The sequence below is a fragment of the Pteronotus mesoamericanus genome, unplaced genomic scaffold (assembly GCF_021234165.1).
Source record: "Pteronotus mesoamericanus isolate MK-2021 breed Mesoamerican mustached bat unplaced genomic scaffold, CSHL_Meso_final contig_68, whole genome shotgun sequence".
NCBI lineage: Eukaryota > Metazoa > Chordata > Mammalia > Chiroptera > Mormoopidae > Pteronotus > Pteronotus mesoamericanus.
The window spans coordinates 22,834,752-22,857,222 of NW_026555234.1; the positions used below are offsets into that span (position 1 = coordinate 22,834,752).

The 22,471-nt window shown below is 44.2% G+C and overlaps 1 protein-coding gene across 1 annotated transcript in view; it reads right to left on the bottom strand.

Moving 5' to 3' along the window:
• The window catches only part of RELL1 (RELT like 1), a 61,190-nt gene that overhangs the window by 5,355 nt on the left and 33,364 nt on the right, over positions 1–22,471 (bottom strand). The window contains exons 4-6 of the mRNA XM_054582035.1: positions 16,039–16,096; positions 13,244–13,480; positions 10,303–10,441 (exon numbers count right to left, since the gene is read on the bottom strand). Of these exons, the coding sequence (XP_054438010.1) occupies positions 10,303–10,441; positions 13,244–13,480; positions 16,039–16,096 (434 nt within the window). The remainder of the gene's footprint in view (positions 1–10,302; positions 10,442–13,243; positions 13,481–16,038; positions 16,097–22,471) is intronic.

Sequence of the window (22,471 nt, forward strand, 5' to 3'; positions counted from 1 at the left end):
AAAACGTTAAGTACTAAGACCTCAAAGGACAGGTGTCAAGGAAGGAAAGGACTACCTGACCAATAACAACGGAAGCTGGCATTTAGGGAGTGCCTTCTGGGCGCCAGGCCCGCCGTCCCTGCCTAGCACTTGAGATTCAGTAACTCAGTCGGTCTGACAGTTCCATGAGTCAGCAGCAGTTCCCGTTTTCAGAGGAGAAAACCAAGGCTTACAGGTTCCCTAACACGGCCCCGGCCACACAGGAAGAATGTTACAGTCACCCCGCACTGCACTGCAACGCCAGTCACTCCAGACACACCCGTGGCGTCACTGAGAGGCGCCGGCCCCCTCGCTTCTCTGCTCGACACCTGTGCGGGGCCACAGAAGGGAGGTGCAGGAACCAGAACCGCTGGCAGGGCCACTCCCTGGGGCAGCCACTGTGGCCGCACGGCGACGGCTAAGGGCGCTGAAAACCGGCACCCGACGGGGCCCCAGACCAAAGGCGCCCCTATATGACAGGGAATAGATACAAGCCCACAGAAGCACACTGCTGGCTTCAGAATTATCTAGAGCACTTTTAAATAAAACAAAGGGCAGGAGTTATTTACAGAAACAGAGTTAAAATTGCAACAGTAATATTCGCATTCAAGTACTATAGTTACAAGTAACTCTCCAAGATCAAACTTCTTAGTTAGAGGATTATCTTGTACTGGGCTCTAGTTAACAGTCTGGTAACGTGCTGGCCATTTCTAGTGGAAAACACGCAACCATGCGACAGTGTGATCTTGCAACAACACTGCCTGCATAGATTGGCACCTTGCCAGCTGTAGATTAACAGGAAGATACCAGAAGGCATTTGGTGTCCGTAGTCCTTGAACTCTTGTTCTGGTCTAAAATTTGTAGTAAATTTTATAAATTAATATTAATACCTTTGTATTTTAATGAAAGCTCCATGTTTACTTAGAAAGCACAACAGATTCATGCTAATCTAGGTCAGTCCATGCGGTCTCTTTAAGTCAGCGTTCTCAGGATGATCGGTAGCACATGCTTTGGAATTGGCTCAAATATCATCAAAAACTACAGGTTCTTTGGGCCATACACACGATCTACTAAGTCAGAATCTACGGAGTTGGAGCCCAAGACTCTGCTTTCGTACAAGGTGCCCAGTGGACTGATGCACGAATCAGGGTTTAAGTCAAGAGGGAAACCCTGTACTGGTCGTCAAGTGGTGATAACCGTAAGAACTAAAGTTAGTCCCAAAGGGCGAACCCTGCAAATGCAACACTACAAAGTTAGCCGAGGTCAAAAAATATATCAAAGAAACTGGAAGAAGAAACAGGTATGACAGAAGCATTTAAGGACTGGAATATAAATTAAAAAAACAAATTTGGCAACTCAATCTGAACTACAAAATTTTTGAATAACAGAATCATTTTTTAACTTATTTCAAAATAGTTTGGAACCAGAATTCAGCTCATCTGCAGAGGTCTATTTTAACAAGCAAGTGAGTGAGCTATTCTCACACCTGTTAAGGCATCACTGGAGCCTGGAGCTTGTAGAGAGAAACTTAAATAATCAGCTTCAACCCAAGACAAAATGCGACCCAAAACAAAACTGGGTATTTCCAAACTTGCTTTTTCATCTATTAATATGTAGTAGATGCTCTGTGTCTGTACGTATGGCTCCACTCCCCAACGTGGCCTCCCTGCTCAGGTGTGTGACAATGCCCATCTCCCTCCTCCGTCTTCAACACGGCGCTACCCAGGGGGACCACGGAACCAGTCTGCCTGCGAGATCTTGGTTTACATATGTTTATTTCATGATTAGATATGAATAATATTGATAGTGGCTCCTTTTACTCTCAGAAGAGTCTTCATTTTGGATATAAGTTATATCGTCATGCTAGTGTTAACATTCACCTTTGCCAACAGAAAAGCAAATCGTGATCTCATTTCAGTTTGTATTTATTTGATTGTTAGTAAGGTTGGGCATTTTTCAATTTTTATTGAACACTGCCTCTTCCATGCATTGATTGTAAGGGTTCTGCACCCAATTTCAACGTGTGTGTGTGACTGGGGGCGGATGGGGGACACACAGGACAGCAAGTTTCTACCCTCCAATCACATGGTTGCCTGGCTCCCCTGGCAACCAGCTCCCACCTTGGGTTACTAGGGGCTTTACGAGTGACCTCAGCAGCATAACAAAAGACATCTTTGGCTCTTACCACTTAGGAAATGCCCAGCGTTCCATTAGCTCTGTGCCAGAGCTGGATGGCGAACAAGTGTCTATTTCTTACTATGAATCACAGCATCACAGATCGCCACATTACAGCCCCCCACACTTTGGGAAGGAGTTTAATAATTAAAATTTTAGGTTTTCAAAATATGAATAGGCAGTGACTTCTTACGTATGTGGGTCAATTCAGGAAAAATTAAAATGTTTCTAGATATTTTTTTCCATTCGAAATGGAAACAGCTTCTTAAAGTCACACCGGGATAAAATGGGTATTCGTGCAAATGTCACCGCCTTCTTCGTGGCGCAACGCTGATGACAGATTTGCACTCCTTATGGTTTGAATCTTCGGTCATTAGATTTGGATCTTACTGGGAAGTCTAAAGGTTGCTCGTTACTGAGTTATGCCCTCACAGCAATTTAAATGTGTTCATATATTTAGCAAAAATGGGTTTCCCAAGTGGCAGGAAGGGAACACTTGTGATTTACTAGCCTTACAACTGTGAGAGTCAGAGCACTTTATTCCAAGCAAAATATAATTGGCATAAAAAAAAATGTTCTGTATTTGGAGAAACAGGGTTCGCCTAAGAAATATTTAAAGGCAATTCAGGAGTATGAGTCTCAACACAACTGTGATTCAGTAAGAATCACGGAGATTCAATCTCCATTAAGTTATAGATAGAATCACGGAGATTCAATCTCCATTAAGTTACAGATAGAATAACTTATTACTCTGAATAGTGCCATGCCTTTCTAATGAGGAAAAGCAAACAAGTGAGAAATTGCCTCTCCATTGGCTCGTGACCTAGAGCTCAGCTAACCGGCCATTGGTGAGCCTCCACCTGAGCATCACGTGAACAACACTACCTTGTAGGTATGTCAAACCTGGTCTTTCTGAGTTGCAGAAAAAGTAAGAAATATAGAAACAACATTCATTTTTCACAGCTTATTTGCTAAATGTATAGATAGGGCCTGATATAATCTATAGTGACATCTAGCATTTGCCTACTCAGCACTAAGTGCCAAGGAAGAGCATCCCTCAGAGGCAGGTGATATGGTCACTATCCCCACTTTTCACAAGTGGAAGCTGAGGGCCGAGAGGCTAAGTTACTTGTCCGAGATCACACAGCTAAAAACGGACAGACCACAATCCTACATCCTGCTACTGGAGGGGAAAAGCCACTATGCTTTATTAAGCTACTTAATGTTAGTAGAGATCAAAGCCTAAAGTTACAAATTAAGAAAAATAAAAATCCTGGTTGTAACTTCTTTCTAGTCCTAGACACAAATGTCACTAAGAACATTTCACTTGCTGCCTCCCTCAAGCCCCTCCAGGTCTGTTTTAGGTCCTGCCAAGTCTCTGTGAGCGTCCAGATCTGCAGCTCCTCTGGTGAAAAGGGCAGATGCCACGGCCTCTCTTTCTTAAGTTCTGATCAAATGACAGGGCTCCCGAGGGAGAGGAGAAAAGCTCTCTGAGGGGTCAGCGGGTCAATCCCTTGACTAACAATAGGGAGGGGCCCAGCAGCTGACCCTGCCTAGGAGACATGCGTGGAGAGGAGACGGCTTGTTTTGATGGCAACTCAGAACAAAACAAAAACCTCTGGTTCTCATGCCGTCTAAATATGGGAACACTGACAATACATTTGAGTCTCTTCAGTGCCCAGAACAAGGAAGAATAACTTAGAACATCACAGCGATGACAGCAAAGTATGTTTTTGGGTCCACCCAAAGCTCTCAGATTTTGTCCATAAATGTTTTGGAGCCGTTCCCAACAACAAAGAACAAATAGGGCACGGAACTTTGAAACAGCATCCAGCATTTTTACTGTCCATGGCTTAAGCAATGTGGGAGAGTAAAAACTCAACAGGCCAAGGAACCTACAGCCATCAGCTTCAACAAAGAGGGGAACCATAGAGACGCATATGTGATGTATAAGCATGTGCTTATGCAGAACGTAGTCCTGAAAGGATTACGTGCCTGTAGTGGCCTCTGGGAACGGACCGGGAGATGAAGATCTGTGTGGGCTGGGGAAGGAGTGGAGAAAGGGTGAAGAGTTCCATTTTTAGAGACTTATTCAATTATTGTGTGTACTTTCAACACCCAATACCTCAGAGGCAGTGGAGGGACAAAACCATCGAGAAGACCCAGTGTAGGCTCTGGAACTAACCATCTGCATGACCTTGAACTACACACATAACCTCCTATGGTCTGCCTACTCTAAAACGGAGCCGGGGGCATGGGAAGAATAGTCCACGATAAAAGCTAGAACAGAAACTCCATGAGAGCGTGGCCCTTGTCCGTCCACAATCTACAACGCCACACAGCCAAGGCCAGGCGCAGTACATACTTCTAATAGGTATAATTATACCTGAATTGGCCCGAACTAGCAATCACAGCTCCTCTGAGATCTCACAGTCTATGATCTTAGTCTTCCTGGGAGAAAGGAGAACAGCTTGCAAACCCAGACCTGATCCAGGCACCGCTCAAACAAGTAGCATCAGGAGGTCCCCACGGGAGAGCAAAGGAGGCCCTGCCTAGTGAAGGCTAATAATGTCAAAGTGATCATTACTGTGAACTCCTAGGCTAAGCTGAATAAGGACGTTTTTCCTCTTGTGGGAGAAAGCAAAGCTCCCTTGAACTTCAAAGCCACTGACCATGTTAGCTCCAAAATATGGATTTCTTCCCACCCGAGCCCTCGCCCCACCCAGCCCAGGGATCTGAGGAAAATGAATCCCTCTGAGCCTGGTTCCTCATCTGTAAAGTGGAAAGATTATCACCCATAACTCATAAGAGTGTGGTTTCCTTTCATAAATTTATATACCATGGCCCCCTTTGAGACCAGTGAATCAAATAAACGGGCTTCCGTTAAACCTGAGATCCCTTTTGCTTTTTTAAAAAATGTTACCCTGAAAAAATTATGTGCTATGGAGAAAAATATTCACTTTTTAGTGTCACCTGAAGTTTCCCACCCTCTCCATCCCCCAGGGGAGTTCATGAAAGAAGCGTGACTGCAAATAAAGCAACACGAGCTCAGGGAGGCTCCACAGGGACCCTCCACCACACCGCCTGGCACAGGGTTCAAAGGAAAGGAGAAAGGCTTGTCTATCCCCACAGTTAGAAAGAAGAGGAAGGCACCAAAGGTCAGAAAAGCTGACCTTGTGATTGGCCACTACACTCAGGAAGGAGGGAGCATGACCCCCAGAACAGTCTTGGCAAAAAGGGGCAGAGTAGAGCCCCAGCAGTGCTGCACTGTTAGGGACAGAGAACTTCCCAGTTCTCACTGCCATCCTCTGATCTTTATCATAAAAGGAACTTAAGTTAGCAAAGCCTTTCCACTGCCAGCCCTGGTGGGTAACTCAGTTGGTTAGAGCGACGACCGGATACGCCAAGGTTGCGAGTTTGATCCCCAGTCAGGGCACATACAAGAATCAACCAATGAATGCATGAAAAAGTGGAACGAATCGATGTCTCACATGCTTTCTCCCTCTCTCGCTTCCCTTCTCTCTCTCTCAAATCAATCAATTTAAAAAAAAACTTCAAAAAAGTTTTCTATTACCTTGTAACTAATTCTGATTCCACCTCCAGGAAGAGAGGAATGGTTATTTCTAAGGCCCTCTTAACACAAACAAGACAATGGCCCAAATTCCTAAGAGATTTGCCAAACTTCTATGTTGAGATGTCATAAAAGTCCAGAGCTCTAATGTTCCTAAGAAGGAAAAAGGGATTCACAGGACCTAAAGTAGATGCTTGAAGAATCAGTTAATAAATAACTAAGGCCACCAAGAATGGGATGAAAGGTATTGATAATAGTGAACACTTAATACATACTAATACCAAGGTCTGATGGAAGAGCTCTCCACATGTATCGTGACATTTAAGTTCAGCAACAACCCCATTTTAAAGATGAAGAACCCAAGGCTTGGAGAGGTTAAGTAATTTGTTTAAAATCATTGGTAGTTAGTGGCATAGTTAAAATTAAACCTAACCAGTTTAAAACTTAGTTTTTACTCACAAAAATAAAACATTACAATTAATAGAAGTTTTAATAATAAATCAATTTAAAATTAGGAGATGTCTACTATTATGAATTTGTTTTGATAAAAAGTACTGTTCTATAAACTTTCTATGTCAATGTTTTCAATAAGATGCTACCATAAAATGGGAAAAAGAGTATATACTTCAGAAACGTATGATACAGAACCCTCACGACAGTGTCATCTTGGAAAAGGGAAAGACCAGTGACAATGAACACAAGGCAGTGGCATCTGTAGGCTGAAAGCAATTTGATTTAACTTTGGAGAACAAAAGCTTATTCTTCTAAGAAGAAATCAAAACACATTTTCTGTGGAAAAAAGAAACCATTTTAACTGCATTGCCAAAATAAATCAGGCAGCGGGCATGTTAGCCCGAGCTGCTCAGGCCAAGGGCGCAGGACGGGGAGAGCAAGGCGGGGAGGGGACGCCGGTGGGTTGGCTCTGTTTTTTAAAAAGAGAAAGAGAGAGAAATCTTGCTGCCATCTTGATAGCATTCTGTTTAGAATACGAAGTCTAGTTTCTAGTACCAACCACCTAAAGAAAAAAAAAAGGAAACCTAACCAATGAGTAGATATATTTTGAATATGTGAATCAACTCTATAGTAAAACAAGCTACTACAGTAAAATAATTTGGCCAAATATCCAAATTTAAACAAAAAACAAAAACATTTTCCAGGGAAAAAAAGATAACTTTAAACACTGTACAAGACTATACGAAAAACACATAATATTCCTGTCCTGCTATATTAGTCATATTTCAGGGCAAATCTTTTGATTCAGTCCAGAACCAGAGCTTTAGGTCTAGGAGGGAAAGTTTCAGGATCTCTCTACTTGGAAAATCAAGCCATGTTAAATATCCTAAGCATATTCTTTCTGGGGATGAGAAATATTTAAAAAAAAACAAAAAACAAAAAAAAACAAAAACACTAGCAGGAAAAATTTTGATGAATACAGACATTTTTTCAAAGATCAGCCATTGTCCCTTCCTTCCTTTTTCAGAGTCCATTCGTCATTGGGGCCATCAGACATGGTCCCTCAACAGGTCCCAACCCCAGCAGACTGAAGCGCGGGACTGCTCTCCCTGGACCAGGCTAAGCAGCAAAGTCTGTGGCTCCGGAAGCCAGGCTGGCTGGTCGGGGTCTAAACCGTACCACAGACTTGCTGGTAACTCAAACAAGTTCTCTAAACTCTTCACCTGCAAAATGAGTACTAGGTGGTACCTACCTGATGCCGTTGTGAGGTTTAAATCCATTAGTGCATGGAACGTATCTTTCAAAGCACACCAGGTATATGGTACATACTCAGTAAGTGGTAGATATTATAATTGAATCACTCCATGACTTAAGAGCATTCATAGTATTCTCTCTATTTTTGAGTTTGTTTGAAAATTTCCATAACAAAAGTTTTTACTTTTAAATTCAAAATTAGTTACAAGTTGAAGGCTAGGAAAACGCATCCCCTTTCTGAGTCATCCGTGGGCACAAAATGACTGCCCTCTACTGAGAGCCAACTGCGTACCAGACACTTTTGGCACGTGCCTTAATCAATGAATTTCACACTCAAGGACACACTCAGGGAAGAGGGCAGTTAAGTACCCCAATTTCCAAGTGGGGAAGCTAGGGGGTGAGCGTGTCTTCTGATCAAATTCAATGCCCTCTTACAAAATCCTGGGGATGATTATGGGCTTTGCCGGAAATATCAAATTGAAAACAGTTACATGTGGTCAGGACTTTAGATGATTAGATCAAACTCCTATGGTCAGATACAGGCAGAATTTGGACCAAGAAAACCAGCTGAGCTATCCTAATTCTTTTAAGCTCCCCAAATGTCAAGTTCCTCCTCCAGGCAGTAGAAGGCAAACTAAGCCAGGGTACACTAGCCTCTGATCAGGCTGAGGCGTGTCTTCCGCATGGTCCGCTCCATCTCTCAGCACGCGGCCAGGTTGACGATTCATTCTCAGGCAGATTTGCACTGCAACCTATGCTTGCTTTGCAGCTAAACAGGCTGGGCCCTCCTCACCCTAAACTTGAATGGCCAGATGCCTCTCTTCCCAGCCTGACAAGTCCTCCTGACTTTAATCAGAATGCTTCTCTGATTTACCGAAGTCCCTCCAGATTTCAGTTCTAACATCTAAGGTACCATCGTCTCTGTCCAATGAAACTTTCTGCATTGAGGGAAATGTTCTGTCTCTGCACTGCCCAATATGGCACACCCTAAATTTTTAACTTATTCAATTTAAACTGAAGTAGCCACAGCCAGGAGGTGTCTAGATCATTGGTGGAAACATTCTCCATTTGTAGGTCTAGGCTGCCTCTTCATGAGCCTCCTAGGATGGTAGGACAGTTGGTCTTGTAACCAGAGATCCAGGTTCATGTCCATCTGCTCCTCTTTCCAGATATGTGACCCTGAACATGTAGCTTATCATTTCTATTTATTGGTGTCTTATCAATAAAACTGGGATGCTAGTATCCATCCCATTAGGAGATGTTTATAATGGAGATATGTGAGATACATATCACATGTCTAGGTGACCAGAATCCTGAACTGACATTAGCTACTTTCATTACTATCTTCATCATCTTCCTCCTTTTCCTAACTTCCTCCTGGTTGCTCTCCCAAAGCACCAGTAACTGGCTAAGAAGCCAAAGACAGACTTCTGCGCTTTTTCTTGTCTTTAAAAGAAGCCCCTATTCAGCTCCTAAACTCAGGGGAAGGGGCCAGATCTCCCCCGAGGAAAGACTGCAAGAACCAGACCTGGGAAGCTGGCAGAGTCCCTGCGTCTACAGAGCTCAGGAGCACACCCTTGCCGGTTCCTTCCAGGCTGCCCCCAACCCCTCGGAGCCTTGGCAGAGTCTCAGAGGAGCGTCACACAAAAGCCACTCCTTTCCCCTACTCAGCCACACCACCCAAAAGGGAATGAACAATTCATAATCAGCAGCCCTGACCGAGCACTTCCTCTGTGCCGGGCCCTGGGCCTTGCGTGTTATTTGACAGAAACCTCACTGTCACCCTGAGGCAGGTAACATCCTTTCCATTTTCCAGTGCGGTGAGTGAGTCATAAAAAGCCACAGTGCCTCACCCAGGTCCCAGTGCTAGTGAGTGGAAAACCTGGAAAACTGGGATTTGAACCTGGTTGCCTGAGTCTACCAGTCCCCTTCCCTATGCCCCACCCTGCCTTCCCTTCGCCTTAAGGTTCAGGTCTCATCACAGCCTCTGCACCACGACCGCTCCCGAGTTCTCACACTCTCCCTGCCACGTATAAGAAACACGAAAAGGATGAATGCTACTCAAACCGGAACAGAAACAAAAGAGTAAGGTAAAAGCGAAGCCAATATATCAAACTATCACAGGTGTTTTTTAAAGCAATAGCTTCCAAAATGAAAACTGCCAAACCAAGAAGGCTTTACTTTTGCTTTTAAATTGCTTCGAAATATTTGGTGGAAGGAGTAATATTCCTACTGGGAGTACTTTAGAATGATGACACATTAAAAAAACTGGTTTCCAACTCAACTAATGGAAGAAGCTTGCTCTAGCCTTTTACAAATCATAGTTTACCTAGAAATGACAAGATCATACTTCATTTGGCCTGCCTGGTTTGTTTTTTTTTTAAAGGAAATGTAATATGCTGTTAATGTTTAAAAACCTGTGGGGATTTCCCATTTAAAAAGTACAGGTTTCCCCCTTCCTTTTTCTGCATAAGATGTAGCAACCTTAAGTGCCTTCTGCCTTGTGGCAATGCAAACTCATAGGTGGGTTATGTGATTTCTGGTTTGCCGCAAGTGCCACCACTCCACATTGCCTCATAAGTAATCCTCTCTCCTCCGCATCCTGCAGGCCAAGCTCCTAGAGGCACCCAAGCTTGCGGTCTCTTTCTAAGAAGCTCTGGACAGACAAGGAATCCACACTCAGTCCTCTCCAGTCCAACCAGTTGCCAGAAAGCCTCCTCACCTCCCTGCCCGGCCATTCTTTCTCCATCCCCCTGCCCCAGAGAGGCTCTCAGTGCCCTCCCCCCACCATGCACCTCCCCACCCCAAAAGTCACCGAAATGACAACTCACCTGCTCCCCCATGCTACTCCGATCTCTCTTCACAGGCGTCACAAGCACATCCCCGTTGACGCTTTCAGTCCCACTAACCGACATCAAACTTCTCCGCTCCTTCTGGTTTGACTTGTGCTCCACTTTTGTAACTCTAAACCTGGTGGGGGGAGGGAGGTAAAGAGGAGATTTGAGGGGCTTTCCTTTGCCAGTAAACAAGAATTATGAGCGAATCAAAAATCACCCATCTAGAGGATCCCAAATGAACTCAGTTGAAAGTTAGGACATCAACACAGAACGCCACAGTCAACATGAGAGGTTCCTGCCAGCAAATGCCAAACTTTCTGGCTGATTTTCACTCAACACATCACAGGCTATACCAGATGCTTTATGGGGCACAGAAATGTATTAAACATGTGGGACTCAACTATTACATGGCCTCAGAGTTGTGGTTTCTAATGATGACATAGGCTATAACATCAGGCTGGAGAAAAGCACAACTAGACTAATGGAGCGCTGAAACCAAAATGTTACTCAGACTCTGCCTCAGTCAAAGATCCATCTGTCAGAGGGTCCATACACACAGCCGGAGGAGCCCCAGCCACTGGTACTGTAGTAGTATCAGCCTACTACCAGCGGATACTGGTATTTTATCAGTATCCGCTGGTAGTAGGGTTTTTGCATCTAGTTTTTATCTGTTATTTTGGAAAGCAAATTTGGGTTACTTTTCATTAAGAAAATAAGGAAATTAAGGAAGAGATTTTCATTAAGATGAAGAGAGAAGTTAAAGAAATTTACTCAATGTAACTCTTCTTCTAGTCCATCCTCACCAAATTCCCAAAGTCTTTCATAACAGTGTCTCTCTAGTTCTGGCCTTAAGTTCCCTTAAAAGTATCTCAAATAAATTCTTCTTTGTCCAAAATGAGATCACCCCCCACCATGAAGGCGGAGGCTGAGGAAGTGAAAGGAGGATAGGGGGAAAGCTGTCACCAGAAATCTATTCTGTCGAACGATAACCCTAAGTAAGACATGCTGGAAAGCAGCCGGCAGGAATTAAATGCTCCCAGTATTCTACATCCAAGAAAGAGAGTTGGATTTGGGGCATTCGAAAAGGCCATGTTGAATCTGAGTTGAAAATTTCAGCAGATCTTTCTTTAAAGCAAACCAAACAAAACACGCTTTGTCTAAACAAACTCCAGGTTCTCATTACATTCCACATTCATAAATTCCCGTGACTCTGCTTCTTAATGAAGCAGTGTGGTCATGAGACGAGCTGTTTAGCTGGGAGTGGCGAACAGCCCAGCAGTCTTCTCTTCATTGCTTGTGTAGCGCATGGGGAAAGTCAACAGAATTAAAATAACAACAGCCAATATTTCCTGTGTGCATTAGAAATGCCAAAAACTGGACTAAGTCTGTTACATGAATGTAGTCTTCACAGCAACTCAATGAGGTGTTACTGTCATCCCCACTTTATGAAAGGGGAAACTGAGGCACAGAGCGACACAAGAGTTTGTAAGTAGTGAGTGGTACCAAGACTCAAACAGTGGAGACGCAAGGAGTCCAGGCTGCTCCTCCCAGAGTTTGTCAGTAGAGAAAGAAGGATCATGTATGCGCTGCTGCCAGCTTTTGCTCGGTGCATGGTCAGCCTGGTCCAGCACACATGCTCATACCCAAGGCAGCATTAGCGATGCAGTTCCTGCATGAGACTCAACCGCCAAAAGAGCAGACTCTGCAAAAATGCTCCCCAGATAGTCACACTGATTCACTGCTTGAACTGCAAGATCTCGACATCACATGTGGGTCACAGGTAAACAGTACTTCAGGACGGAGACGTCCAGGACTCGAGTGAGGTGAGCTAAAAGAGGGCAGTCACAGGAACCCACGGGGAGCTGGCATGCTACAGACTGGAGAGCCACGGACCAGCCCCACTGCTTTTCTCCCTGGCACGTGGCTAGACATTTCTCAGAGGCCTGGAAGTTTGGCGTGGCCGAGTGACTGAACTCTGGACAGTGGAATGTGAGTGAAATGAAATGTGCCACTTCTGGGCCCCCTTCCTGAAACCTCTCGTGATCAGTCCTCTGGGTGCTTTCCCCCTCTCTGAGCAAGCCCGGCAGAGCCGCGGACACAAGGAACGTGGGACCCTGGATGCCCACTTGAAGAGCCGCCCACTGATTTTTCTATCTGCACATGTGAAATAGAAACTTCTGTTCCCTAAATAGCTGAGATTTGGGCTTCAGCTATTACAGCAAGTGTGGTGGGCAATTTCCTGTGTCTGCTTGACAGGTAAAACGTTTCTGGGCGTGTCTGCGAGGGTGTTTCAGAAGAGACTGGCATTTGAACCTGTAGTCTCAGTGAAGCAGACCACCCTCCCCACTGCAGGAGGGCAGCATCCTGCCTCTTGAGGGCCTGAATACAACCAAAAGGCAGAGGAAGGGGGATTTTGCCCTTTTTGCTGGAGTTGGGACATATGCCTTCTCCTGCCCTCAGGCCTTCAGGCTGGGATAGGGACTTACACTATCAGCTCCCCTGGTTCTCAGGCCTTCGGGCTGGGACTGAACTACACACACCACCAGCTTTCCTGGGTCCCCAGCTCACAGCCAGCTGATTGCGGGACCTCTTGGCCTCGCTTATTGCATGTGCAATTGTTACAATAAATCTCCACATATGTATACCTATATCTATCTATCTGGTTGGTTCTGCTTCTGTGGAGAACCCTAATGCAGCAAGTAATTAATTTTTTACCTCAATTCATACAGCTGACATCTGATCTAGCAATAGCTACCTCTTAGGATTCCTCTGCTGTTGGAAGAGTGCAGAACTCAACCAGAAAACTCCTAAAAAGTCCAGAGGTGTGACCCGAATCAGACTAAGGAGAACACATTTTATATTTCACAGGTCAGTACCAATCCATCCAGCGGAGCACCCATGGGACACAAACCCAGAGCACCCACAGGACTCTTACCTGCCCACAGAGAGGACGGTGACCTCCCCTTGACGCCTTGGACGGCTTTCTTTGGACTTGGTGGTGGGTTTTATGAAGTGCCACCGCTTGTGCCTACACCGATGACACACATCCCTCTCGACGGGACCGCCCACTGTGTGCAGATGGTGGCCACAGATGTGCTTCCCTGGAGTGCCATCTGGTGACAAGGGCCCGGGGCTCACAGGTGGGCTGCCAGGAGTGCTGGGGGTCACAGGGCTAAGGTGGGAAGAAAAAAGAGGTAGAACTGGTTACCTAAAAGAAACACCAGCTAAGGCCATCTCTCCCCCTGCCACGAAAGAGGCAGGTGTAAGTCAAAAGAAAGAAATGTCTTTTCCAAATAAACCAACGGGCTTTGTGAACTGACCTTAGGCCGCAAACACTCAGCTCTTACGACTATGCAATGAGAGCTCATTTTAAACAGCAATAATGTGATTTATCATTTTTAGAATGGCACTAACTGGCTAGAAATAAGTTGCTGCTTCTAATGATCATGGACTGTTCGTCTTTAAAGTATTAGGTTTCTTTCTAAGCAACTGTTCTCCATGCTCATGCAATCATACTAATTTCTCACACATAGCAAAGTGCCTGCCTAGATTTCTAAGCAAAGAGATGCCCTTGAGGATTGGTAAACTTAAATTCCAGTCAAATTATCCAATGAGTTAAGGTAGGATATTTGATCCAATTGACTATTGCATCAAAATAAGAAAGTTTTTAGGTCAAGATATGAAGTGATGCTCCGTGCTGATGGAGTTGATAATAGTAATAATAGAAATAGTTAAAATAGTATTCTAAGCATTCGATATATGTTAATTTAATTCACTTTACAGAACTTTATGAGGTAGGTATCAATTTTCTCATTTAAAAAATTTGAGGCTCAGAGAAATTTAATAAATTGCCCAAGGTCACGCTAATAAGTAATTGGTTGAGGCACAAATCTGGGAAGTCTAATTCTAGAAACCATGATCTTTATCAGCACGTAGTGGTTTAGAAACACGGAGATCACTTTGATAATCTGGAAGAAATCCAGCCAGACCATCCAAAATATTAAAAAGCAGAAGTACACTGGCCAGGGATTGGCTGCTTTCCAAAGGCACATGTCAACGCGCTGGTCCACTAGAAAAGGAGGAATTAAAACAGGACAGGGCCAGCCTTACTGGGAATCAGCCCTCTGACGTGGTATGAGTGGCTACAGGTGCATACAGGGGAGGCGACACTTCACAGCAGAGCCTGACACCTGGGACTGTGCCCAGAGCCCCAAAGGCACATACATGGAAGTCTCATGGCTGCATAAACCATGCTCTGTGCTGCTGGAAGCAGCCTGCTTGCACATTAAACAGAAGTGTAGCCAGTGGTTGAAAAGATACTCTCAACTATCACAGACGACCAATAGTTTCCTGGTACTCTTTAGATCATTAAAATAAAAACACACAGCAGCAGTTGTCTGGGGCAAAACAGTGTTAAACTGACACCACATAGAGGGTGGAATTCAAAAGTTTAACAACATTCATTCAACAAACATTTATCAAATACCCACTGGGTATAAAACCCAATGAAGGCCCTACGTGATGCCTAAAGATGACAGAGGCAAACATACCACAAGCGAACCTGCCCCTAACACCAGGTGTCTGTGCTCAGGGCTCGGATGTGGGAGAAATCACAGCTCATATGTCTCTATGAACTTCACCACCAGCGGTTCGTAAGCTGATCTCCCTGCACTGAGTTACCTTGCTAAAGTGTAAAGCTAACACAGCCAGTTTGACAAGCACGTATTACGTATTTAAAATATGCTGGGTGCACCACCCACAGAGTAAGCAGAAAAAGGTCTAAACTCCTTGCCATGTCACTCAATCCCCACTTGCCTTGCTGGCCCCTCTCGCTACTGTCCACAACACATGCCCTGGCCACCCCAGACTGCACCTGTCCAGGTACGTCCCACACTTCCACGCTCTGGGGCTGTTTCTCCTAAACTTTCTCTGTTCTACAAGCAGCCCCTGCCTCTTGTCTCTGCTTGTCACATGCCTGAGTCAGATGGCACTCCTTGGGAACCTCCCCTGGCCTCCCGCTGGCCCCAGGGGGCCCCCAGAGCACCTGGCCCTCACCCCCCCTACTGCAGTCACGTGCTCTCTCCTGAAGGCTCACACTAGACCAGGATCTGAATGCCAGCAGAGTACCCAGCACACAGCAGGCACTCAATAAATGCTCCTTATTGGAGCAATGAAAGGGTATATAGGAATAAAGTTCTGTAATTAATTAGGAAAGACTAGGACGCTCAACAACTATAGCCAAAAACTGGTAATACAGAGAACCTAGCAGGTACCCCCAAACCAGCCTGTTTTTCATTAATCGTTATTGTTCATGGAGGTCTTTTGATGCCTGAGGCAGTTTGTCCTACTTACAGTAACCCAATGAAGTTGGTGCAGTGCTTATCTCCTTCTCATAGGAGATGGAACTTGTGCTCACAGTGGTCAGTTAACTTCCCCAAGGAGAGATGCCCAATAAGCGCTGGAGGTAAGACACAGCCCAGGTCCCCAGAAGCGAGGCTGTTACCTCCTCCCATCTCCATTCTCAAACACGGTAGTTCTCCACCAGGAGCAACTGCGCCTCCAGGACACACTGACGTCTAGCGAGGCCGAGGATGCTGTTAAATAGCCCTGTGCATGGGACAGTTCCCCACAGCAAATAAGGGTCTGGCTCAAACGTGCCAAAGTTGGGAAACCTGCTCTAGCAAACAACTGAAAAAAAATGTCCTGTGAAATGAGGGGAGGGGTACTCACCTTTCAGGATCAGACACGGTGTTATCTGCTACCATTGCCTTCAAAACATCAGCATTTGCTAAAGAGAAAAAAAGTGTAAAGAATTAAAATAGCATAAAAAAGATGAGTAATCACAGAATGATCACATCATAAAAGCTGTTGGAAAAACACCTGATTCAGTTCCTCCAGTTCATAGCCAAGGCCCTGGGATCATGGACAAGGGAGAGGAGGTAGTCGGTGATACAGTGCCATCTGCCAATGCCCCGCACAGCAGTGTAGTAGTGAGTGGCAGAGAATCTACACAGAGGAAAGCAGATCCAATATGGAGTTCTGCTTCCTACACATCATTACACTGTAACATAGGACATTTCTTCCTCCCTTCAAACACTCCAAGGCATTCGGCTCACTTGACTAAGTATGTAAGAAAATATATGTCTTAAGACACTTGGATGCTGATGATCTCTATGTGTCCAAATAATAACCTCTAAATTCTGGATACTCATGTAGTATCAAGTTCGTCCTACATATAATGTTCCTTGTGGGCCACGTGGCTTCCCTCTGTTTCCAGACCACACAGGACCTTAACTCAGGCAATGTGATTTAAAATTTCAAGGGCTAGCCACACATGCAAGTTACCTAATATGGACTAAGTTAAATGACAATCCTAATGTTAATTTTTTTAAAAAATCTATTTTGTATATGGCTGTCAACAAAAGCAAATTGACTCGAGGCTTCTGGGATCCCCAGCCCACCCCCATGTGCAGACATGCTTGTTCTTCTCGCCTCTTCTAGAGTGAGCGGTCAAGCTCCCAACAGTAGTGAAGGGAATGTTCAAGTTTCTCTTGGGTTTTAACAGGAAAGGCCACATGTTATTACTAAGTCCTAACCTTTCCATTAGGTTTTAAGGCACTGTTCTCATGACGAGCCACAACAAATCCTCTAGGGATAAAAGAATAAAAAGACATTATTTACCTTGTGAGCTAACACGGACACTTAATAGTTAACATCTTGAATGTTAACTATCTCAGATGTGAACACCCCTACTAGAGGAAAATTTACTCTGGTTCCAACTGCTGCTTTTACACATTAACAGTGGAGGGTTTATACTATGTTTCTCAACATTTTTTGGTTTTTTTTTTCATTGTTGCCCTACCCGGGAAATTTTCTTTGACATTTTTTTCCTAGTCACCTTCCCAGGAAATGATAGCACCTTTTTATGTATTATATGTATATCTGTGTTTTATATATAAATACTGTCTTTTTGCCCCCACAATCTAATTTTCACTCCATCACAACACTTGCAAATACATGGGTTTTTTAAAAAATTTATTAGCACAACATACCATTCTTTTCTCAAAGAAATCTATACTCTGCTTTCTCTTCAGATCGTATAAATCTTTCACCTTTTTCAAAGAAATCTTTTTTTTGCCCTCATGGCTATCTGTGAGGATGCCCTACTGCATGCCCAAATGCAAGTTTGCTCTAAATAAGACTTCTTGTCATGACAAAGAAAGAACTAAAACAGATTGCCAGTATCTTCTCCCATACGACAAAGATGGCATGTTACCCTCTGAGAGACAAATTTAAGTATATTCTAGTGATGTCACTCATTTTACCTTTGGACTTATATTAAAGATTCAGAAAAATAATTTTATTTCAAATAAAGGGTTTAGTGCCTACGTAATAATTTGCCAGTTGACACTTCTACTCTGCTACAATTTACCAAACTTCAAAACTATAAACAGAAAAGAGGAATAACAAGCCCAAAAAAAGGTACAGCAAAAATAACACTAATGGCACTCACTTATAAGAAGGTGGTTTCCAAAATTTTAAATAGTCACCTGAGAAAATTAACAACCGGTAGAATGATAATCTCTTTTAGAAACATCAAATTATAAAATGGTCCCAGGAAGATTATTAAAATATAGTAAAATCATTACTAAAACTTATTTTTTATAGTGTTGTTTCTCATGTATTTATGGACTCCAGTACCTCACCCTTTTCTCCTAGCAATCATTAGTAAACAGCCTCTTTGTTCACTATGAGTGAAGTCTTCCAGAGTAGACACAAGTTTATGTGCAAAATCATCCAGGCCCAGCCTGTCTGATCCTCTCATCTCTATACACACATATACACTCTCGTCTCTAGTCTAATTTCCAGTCTATACCAGGCAGTGAACTTCAGTAATCTGTGCCTTGGGAACATTTTTGCTTTCCTGTGATGAGGAAACTTTCTAATGCTACCATTAGGACCTATACACATGATTTAATCTGGTTATAAAATTACTATGAAAGAGCAGTAATCTAATTAAACTCTATCATATCTCTCTCTCTTCCTTGCATAGTACTCATAACTCCAATAAGCCATAAAGGATGGTTTCTCCTACACATATCAACATTCTGTCAACTCCGCCTCTCTTCCTGAACTTCCAGAGAGCAGGATGACTGAGTTACTGGGAAGAGAAAGCCTGTCAAGAATGAGAGAAATTTTCCCACGGACAATACTTTCCAGGAAAAGCTTCCTTCCTTCTTTCCTGACGTTCTGCCTGATAATATGCATAAAGCAATCAAAATCAGGCAAGGAAAAAAAAAAAAAAGCCCTGTTTTCTCTCCCATCACCATTCTCTACAAAGTTTTTCCTTACACTCAAGGCAGATTTCCCGAGCAAGGAGCAAAACTGCCCTCAGCAAAGTTAGAGGATGTGCCTGTGTGTGCCAGGCACTGGCTAACAGCTTTACAGACCTCACCACATCTGACTCTCCTGGCAACGCGGGCAGGAGGTAAAATTATGACCCCCATTTTATAGATACAGAGACTGAAGCCTAAAGATTATAACTGGCTGACCAGAGTCACATGCATAGTGACAGATGTGGACACAACCCTGGTCTCTCTGACTCTATTTCACCCTGATGTTCTTCCTACTCCTCCAAGTCTCTACCCCAATGAGTAATAGTTCAATAATTGACAGGATGTTTACACAATCACTACAGCAAGTTTCAGAGGCCTATGAGAGTAAATCCTTTTTGCCGTAACATAAACTGCAGTTAAGAACTTCACACAGAGATCTCTCAGCCTGGTGTGAATGATCAAGGGCACTTGGAGAATAATTGCAATGCTCTTATTCCTATATCAGACGGTTCAAGGGCCTAGAAGGGAAGCTCAGCCGTGGAGTTGCAGGTACTTTCCAAACTCCATACAATGCAAACATACATACACACACACACACACACACACACACACACACACACACATCCAAAAACAAACAAAAAAACAATGACCTTGCAAACACTCATCATTTCAGCTTCCTTTAGAAAGGAAAATCAAAGGTGGCACTGCAGTTAGTCCAAGACTTGAGATTAGGAGGAAAATAATCAGTGCTCAGGTCAGCTGATAAAGTCATCCTTCCAGAGATATTTATCTAAACTGAGCTGATTTGCAACACTCAAGACGTGTTATGTTTAAACCATAAACATAAGACCGTTACCATGAGCACAGGTGAAATGGGACCTGGTTAGCCAAATTAAAGATGCAAAGCAGACGGCTGGTCATACACCACAACTGCAAATGTTCTAAATGATGTAAATATAGACAAAGAAAACCTACATAAACATGGGACAATACAATGGATGAACTGTTCTTAATTTTATTCCTTTTTTCCTCCATTTTTAAAAGGTTATACAATGGTGTGCTTATAATTAAAAAGAATTATAATGTTACATTAACACCAACAGGGAAGTCTAAATTGGTAGTAAGTTCAGAGTCTCTTAATGACAGAGATAAAGGAAAATAAAAATGGATTTGTTCTATAGAAGATTTAAATCTCAAAGGAAAACTGAAAAAGCTAGGTTATAACTGGTGACAGGTAGGTAACTGATCACCCAGCTGTGGCTGGGCACAGGCTGGAAGCTAGGGAGGGCCAGAGCTGGAAAAGGGATGTCCTGTGAGGTCAGATGTCTCCTGATGGCCTAGGAGGACCTGGGGCAGCACAAAGGATCAGAATCCCCAGCCGTGCCCACAGGTCCCTGGCCAAACCCCAGGCAGACAGATGAAGGCATGGACAGGGAAGAGGGTAAAGAATCAGACAGAAGCAGAGCAGAAGAGAAAGAGCAGAAACTGCATCTTGGGTATCGCCCTACCAGACCTACCAGGAATCACAAAAGCTACTCTCCAACAGGAAAAGGACATGAATAAAATAAGAGAAGAACAGCCAATTTGCCCTTGAGAGTAGGAGGTGAGGAAATCACATAGGGTGCTTGCTCCAGGGACCCAAATGCTCTGTGGCTGCTGCTGGCACAGCCCTGCCAATCACGGGCTGTGAGACCTTGGGCAAGTTTCTGTGCCCCTTGGCTGCAGCCTCGGCTCAGAAGGCAGTTCTGAGAATTTAATGCGTTAATGTTTCTAGAGTTCTATAAACTACCCCAACTGCATACTTTAACCCTTTGAAAGGAGGAAGTTTACCATCCCTCCTTCCTGCTCCACAATAGAGGCAGTAACCACAAGGGGTGAAGTGCAGGCTCTAGAGTCAGATGCTAGAGCCCTTCTCTCAGCTCCACCACTTGCCAGCAAATTAGTTAAGCAGTTGTGGGCCTCAGTCTCTCACCTGTAAAATGGGAATAAAGCGTCTGAACCATAGAGTTGTAAGTCCCCAAAACGCCCTTAGAACAGGCCTGACATGTAGCAAACACTCAGTGTTCACTGTAAACTTGTACCTAAGAATTTAGCCCCTGGCAAAGTTTCCAGAGGTGACTGCCAGAGTTGACTGACCCCCTCTCTCCAGCTCTCACGGACTTAGGAGCTGCTCAGCTCCATGAAGCCCAGGTCCCAAAAGGCCGCCCAGCTCCCCAGAGTCCCCGGAGGCAGCTGCGAATGCACAGGCAGGGGCGCAAGGAAGAGGCCGTCCCCGTCTCGCTCTGTGTCCTTCTGTCCCGGCTGAAGCTTCTATGCCAAGCACGTATTTGTGTGTTGCTTGTGCAAATTAAAAACCACTTTTCCACGTGAGGGAAACATGCTCAAGAAGAGTATCACCGAATATTGTTCCCTGAAGGACCACCTCTGGAAGACAGATCAAAATCCAAGTGTTCTGGTCTTTTTTGTTCTTACTTTAAAAACCACTATTAAATTTGGTTATCTGGTTTTACATCCTGTAGAAACTGAAAACTACAAATTAGAAGAGAGCAGAGGCAACACTGTACATTTGAGAGAGGCCGAGATAGAACAAGCCCGCTTACCAACCGTGTGAACGCCATACCTGGAACCTTCATTTCTTCTGTTGTGAAATGGATATAATACTCACTGAAGATATATTTTGAGGATTACATGAAATTACACACATAAAGCACCTAGACCTATGCCAAACACATAAAGCACATTCTGTAAAGAACAATAAAAAGTACACCAAACCTTATGAAACAGCTGTTTCTCCAACTCAAAAGCATGGACCAACAGCCCGGGCCGGGCGGACGCTCTTGTTGATAGTGAGGATAAGGAGGTAGAGGACCCCCACGGAAGGCCTGGGGCAGAAGAGCAGGCATTTGCTGAGCAATAGGAGGTATTTCAGCTTCTGGACAAATGGCTCAGGTGCCTCTGTGCACACCATATGATTAAGCACCAACAAGCAAAGCCATTGCCCAAGGATAACATTTTCTTTTCAATTCTCATGAGAATTCAAAGTATGGGGATCTGCAGCTGTTGGGTATGTGGGCCCGGAGCTGCACAAACCTCCAAAGCCAGTGAGGGCATGGAATCACCCTGTGGTGACCAGAACCAGTGTTCAGAGCAATGACCCTGACGCACCTAATGAAGATTCAATGAACCCTCCATTAACAAGATTTAGAATACATTTCAGAGGGGAAAATGCTTAGATTGATAAAGGGTAAACTTTTAAAAAGTTTTTACACTTAAGAATGGATAACAGAACAGACAAATCCACAGAGACAGAGCGCAGGGCAGTGGAGGCCAGCAGGTGGTGGGCGGAGGGGACGGGGAACGGGGCGTGCCTGCTGAGCGGGCACAGCGATGCCCTCTGGGATGACAAAAGAGTCCTAGAACCAGACAGTGGTGATGGCTGTACAACGCCGTGAACATACTCAATGCCAATGCATTATGCACTTAAAAATGGGTATAATGGTAAGTTTTATATGACGTGTATTTTACCATAATTTTTATAAAGCACAAAAAAGGAACAGATAATATAAGGGCTATCATACTAAGCACGTTTTGTGCAGTGTGTCACAACAATGCGATGAGGCAGGTGTTACGGCTGCCTTCATTTCACAGAGGAGCAACTGAGGTCATGTGACCTTCCCCGAATTGGGGTGAGGCCAGGATCTGAAGGCAAGCTGTCCCCTTCAGGGCTAACTCTGCGACCCTCAGGCTGACAGGCTCTTAAAAACCCCACTTATTTGAAAGGCTCACTGTGGGTTAACGCTGGAAGCTGAGTTAGGTAAAAGATGCCG